Raw genomic sequence first — 4,259 nt, 5'->3', positions numbered from 1 at the left:
TTAAATATACTCAAATTAACAAGCATGAGATTCATGACACTTGGTGCAATCTATACAAAAATGATTATTGGCAATAAGATCAGTATTAAGAACATTATGGGAGCAGCATGCAATCAATCAATGTGCTAGTACAAAATACAAATTCAATCCTACATGTGGAGAGAGAGATTCTCTCATGCAACAATCCCTCTCACGCAGTGGCGGAGCCACTCCTAGACCCGGAGTGGCCCTGTACCCCTAAAATTTTTATCTCTTTTCTATTATATTATATATAACATATAGAATTTGTAATAAACTACTTATAATTTAAGTTAAAGTTCCTTCTAAAACACATTAGACATGACTAAAATAGAAATATTTTGCTCTAAACATGTAACTATTGAAGACTTAGGTATTTTATATACTTATATTTTCTACTTTGGCCCCCCTAACTTTACAATTCTAGCTCCGCCCCTGCTCTCACGTGCTATTGTGTTATTGTCGGAGAGAGCAAAACATTGTTATTCCCGTTACCAAAAAAAAGTTTTTTTTTTTTTCCTACATGTGACAATGTGATCAAACTCACAAGTACAGATACTAAGCATGCCCAAGTTGATTTAAGGTCAACCCACTTTCTCTCAAAAAACATGCCTCTGAGTCCAAAAGACCAAGAGATCTCACAAAATCACTCACCCAGTCCTTTCTTCCTCCACTTAAAATAACTGCAAAATAGAAGCATCCACCCTCTACCCTTGTTTGTCATTTTCCCCATTTTTATTGCTTCTTTTTTTCTTTCTGAAATTCATCCTCATGAACTACCTGGAGATCCCCACCTAGAAGCTACCTCTCCCTTTCTTCATATTCTTATTGCAATGCTCACCAAACCCTTTTAAATATAAGCTTCTCCTTCCTCTCTTCTTTCACTCTCTCCCACTTCACTCTTTAATTTCAGACCAACCCTTTTCTCCCACAATTCTCTTCTGATCATTTCACCTTTGAAGTCTGCCTATAATCTTTGGATCATCCAATTTGAAGGCTTGAAGCTCTCAAACCACAAAATTTGTTTGTTGGGTAATAATTATTTTCTCAATCTCTCTACTTTTTCATCTCACAAAAAAATGTTGCAGCAGCATCAAAGAAAGCCTTGTCCAATAGAGCGCAGGCCTAGAATGCTCCTCAAAGATTTCCTCAATGAGAATTCTAACTCATGTTCTTCAAGTGGGTTCAAATCATTCCCCAGAAAACGATCACCATTCAATCCCAGGAGTCCCCAGAAGAACCTCATTGAATTTGATCCAAAACCAAGTTCAAACTCAAAAAATAACCCCACCATTACCAGCAAATTACTCAGAAGCAGATCAAAGGCAGCCTCCACCACAATCTCAGCCTTCCAGTCCCTCATGAATGCAGTTAAAAACATCCCATTTACCACGGTAAAATCTCCCTCCTTTTTACCTCGAAGCCTCTCAAGGAGGCTGCTGCAGTCAAAATTTCAGAGCTCATCAAGAAAGCAGAGTCAAAACCAAGTCCAAATTACTGTGAGAGTCAAGGACATCATACGGTGGACATCGTTCCGCGATGAAATGTTACCTCCACCTCCACCGTTGGATTATGCTTCTTCACCTCTCCATTGTACCACAAGCACCACCATAACAGGGTCCACAACTACTACTTGCACAACTTGTAGCAGCAGCAGCAATGGGTCAAGCTGGTGTGACAGTGATTTTACCGCAGAGTTTTTACCGTCTTGGGTTGGTAGTAACTCTGACCCTCACGCTGATGAGGAGGTTGGTAAAAAATATTTACCATGTGTCGGCAAGGATTTCATGGAGGAGGAGGCATCAACAACAGGGACAGGAAGTTGCAATATTGCTTTGGGACCCCAGGTAGAGCAATTATTTAGTGCACCGCATCTATATTTATGTTGTGTGTCTGCTGTTGAGGGTCCTTTTGATGCTATTAATTTGGTTGACCTGCCCTTGGTTGTACTTTATGGTACTTGGTGGGCCATAGGAGAACAATTTTTACTAGTCACCTTTAAGATGATTTGTCTACAAATTAGTAGTCTCATTCTCATGTTTAAATCCTAATGGCACCTCCCGCCCAGAAAACAAAAAATTCTTTAACCATGAACCATGGTAAATCTCCTGGTTATTTTGATCTTACCTTTGGCTAAGCATATATCACGGGGTTTATCATGCATATCAGACAAAGTAGAAGTTTACCGCTAACCTAAAACACATTTAAGTTTAGATCCCAAAGTACTTTTTATCTGATATTTTAATATGTACTTAGTGAGGATTTAGTTTTTAAATACAAATTTAAGTATGTCCAAAGCAACAGTTTTTGTCACTTTTTTTGGGTAACAACAATTTCTGTCACTTTGGCAAATGCTGAAATAAAAGAGGATTTTATTATTTATTTATTATCTCTATGCCTAATTAGTTCACATAAATTTAAAATGTTGACTTTTAAATTTTGTTCATAAGAATTGTACACTGTGCTGAATTTGATTGGTGTGTGAACATTGGCAGGTTGAGATGCTGCTGGGTGATGAAGATGAACAGCACAGTCCAGTTTCAGTGCTTGATTGTCAATTTGGGGAAGATGAAGATGATTCATTTTCAAGTACTTTTGATCAAAGCCTTGCCAATGTGGGTGATGAAGATGAAGAAATGGCCATGGAGCTGTTGAATTATTTCAAAGCAACTAGCTCATCACCAGGCAGCTGTGAGGAAGGCCATTTGGAAGATAAATTGCTGTTGGATTTCTTTAGAGAAGAAATGAGTGTCCAAAGAAATCAAAATGATGATGGATTTCAATGGGAGATGGTGAGCAAAGCAAAAGCTTGGGTGAGTGGAGAACACAATGAACTTGAGTGGGGGCTAGAGCACAAGAAGGAAGCTTGTGTTAGAGACATGCATAAAGGAGGGAGGTGGAACAAGTTTGAGTATGAGCAGGAGGAGCTGGCTTTAGAAATTGAGACTGCCATGACAGATTTCTTGATGGAGGAGCTTCTGGTTGATCTCTTATCAAGATAAAGAAATTTTTTATTTTTTTATTTTCACCAAATGGCTCTCAAGTCTCAACCTTCTCACTCAATTTGGGACCCCATTGGCATAGTGGAAATTTGGGTCTCTGAAGGCAGAACATTGCTTCAGTGAATAGTCTGTGAAATGGCCCAAAATAAAGCCATGAATGAGAGACATGTGTTATGATGATATATAGATGTGGATAGCAGTATCTAATAGTGGCCTTTGGCTAAAGATGTGGATAGGGTGCTTGTATCTCTGAGAATTTCATCTTTTGGCTTGTAAAGATGGGATGAACAAGAATTTGAGAGTGAGAGGCATTAACTTGTGCCCATTTTTGTAGGGTTTGATGTTAAACATTTGTGAAAATAAATAAACAATGTTATAAAAATAAAATAATCAGAGTAAGAAAAGTACCACTGAATATTGAGAGTAGAATTATATTTGCTTTTCTTGCGTTTACACTGACAAACTTCTCTTAGATAGAACTTACTGACACTTAGATTTCACACTCTCTCTTCTTTCCTCTCACTCTTCCTTTCTTTCCTCTCTTCTTCGATGGAGTGTTTTGCTAAGCAATGGAAAGTCTATTTATAGGCAAATTGGATGGCTTCCAACATCATCATTAATTTCCAATATCATCATTAAACTTTTTGAATATTATTTCCTTCTTTTCTTTATGTGAGCTCCACCACTTTCTTTACAACAACATATATAATAAGAAGGAAATTTGAACACAAACAATAGAGACAATAAATATTTGAGGCCGGGCCTTTCGGGCTTTTTTTCATTTTTCAGGCCGGATCAAGGTTTCAAAGGTCAAAACTCAGCCTGTTTATTAGGTTGGGTCTAAACGGGCTTCGTGGGCTGGGCCAAACCAGGCCGGGCACAGGCCTAGAAGGGCCGGGCCTTTTTTCTTTTTTCCTAAGTTTTTTTTTATATCTTTTTGTAACAAATTTTTATACAATATTAACTCAATTCAAGATTTCAAACACTTTGCTCAAGTCCTACTCAATCTTAGAGCAGACCGAGCCAATCGGGGCTAAACATCGAGCGGGGCCAGATTTTGAGCTAACTTTGTAAATTATTTTTTCCACCATGGACTGTTCAGAAGGTTATAGGCTTCCTTGATTTGAATGCAATTGTCAAAGCAATACTTAAATTGGGCTACAAATATTTTTTTTCTCTTTGGATTTCAATCTTCATGGTGAAATTGAGCCAAAAATTGAGCCCAAATTTAGATATTAA

At 37.8% G+C, this 4,259-nt stretch overlaps 1 protein-coding gene across 1 annotated transcript; it reads left to right on the top strand.

Moving 5' to 3' along the window:
* The first annotated feature begins 654 nt into the window (after positions 1 to 654).
* LOC117619067 lies at positions 655 to 3,459 on the top strand. The gene is made up of 2 exons (XM_034348890.1): positions 655 to 1,865; positions 2,514 to 3,459. The coding sequence occupies exons 1-2, from the start codon at positions 1,098 to 1,100 to the stop codon at positions 3,018 to 3,020; spliced, it is 1,275 nt and encodes a 424-aa protein (XP_034204781.1). The 5' UTR covers positions 655 to 1,097; the 3' UTR covers positions 3,021 to 3,459.
* Positions 3,460 to 4,259: the final 800 nt, after the last annotated feature.

The sequence above is a fragment of the Prunus dulcis genome, chromosome 2 (assembly GCF_902201215.1).
Source record: "Prunus dulcis chromosome 2, ALMONDv2, whole genome shotgun sequence".
NCBI classification, from domain to species: Eukaryota; Viridiplantae; Streptophyta; class Magnoliopsida; order Rosales; family Rosaceae; genus Prunus; species Prunus dulcis.
Note: the sequence above shows the minus strand (reverse complement) of the source record. Positions and strands in the feature narration are given on the sequence as shown.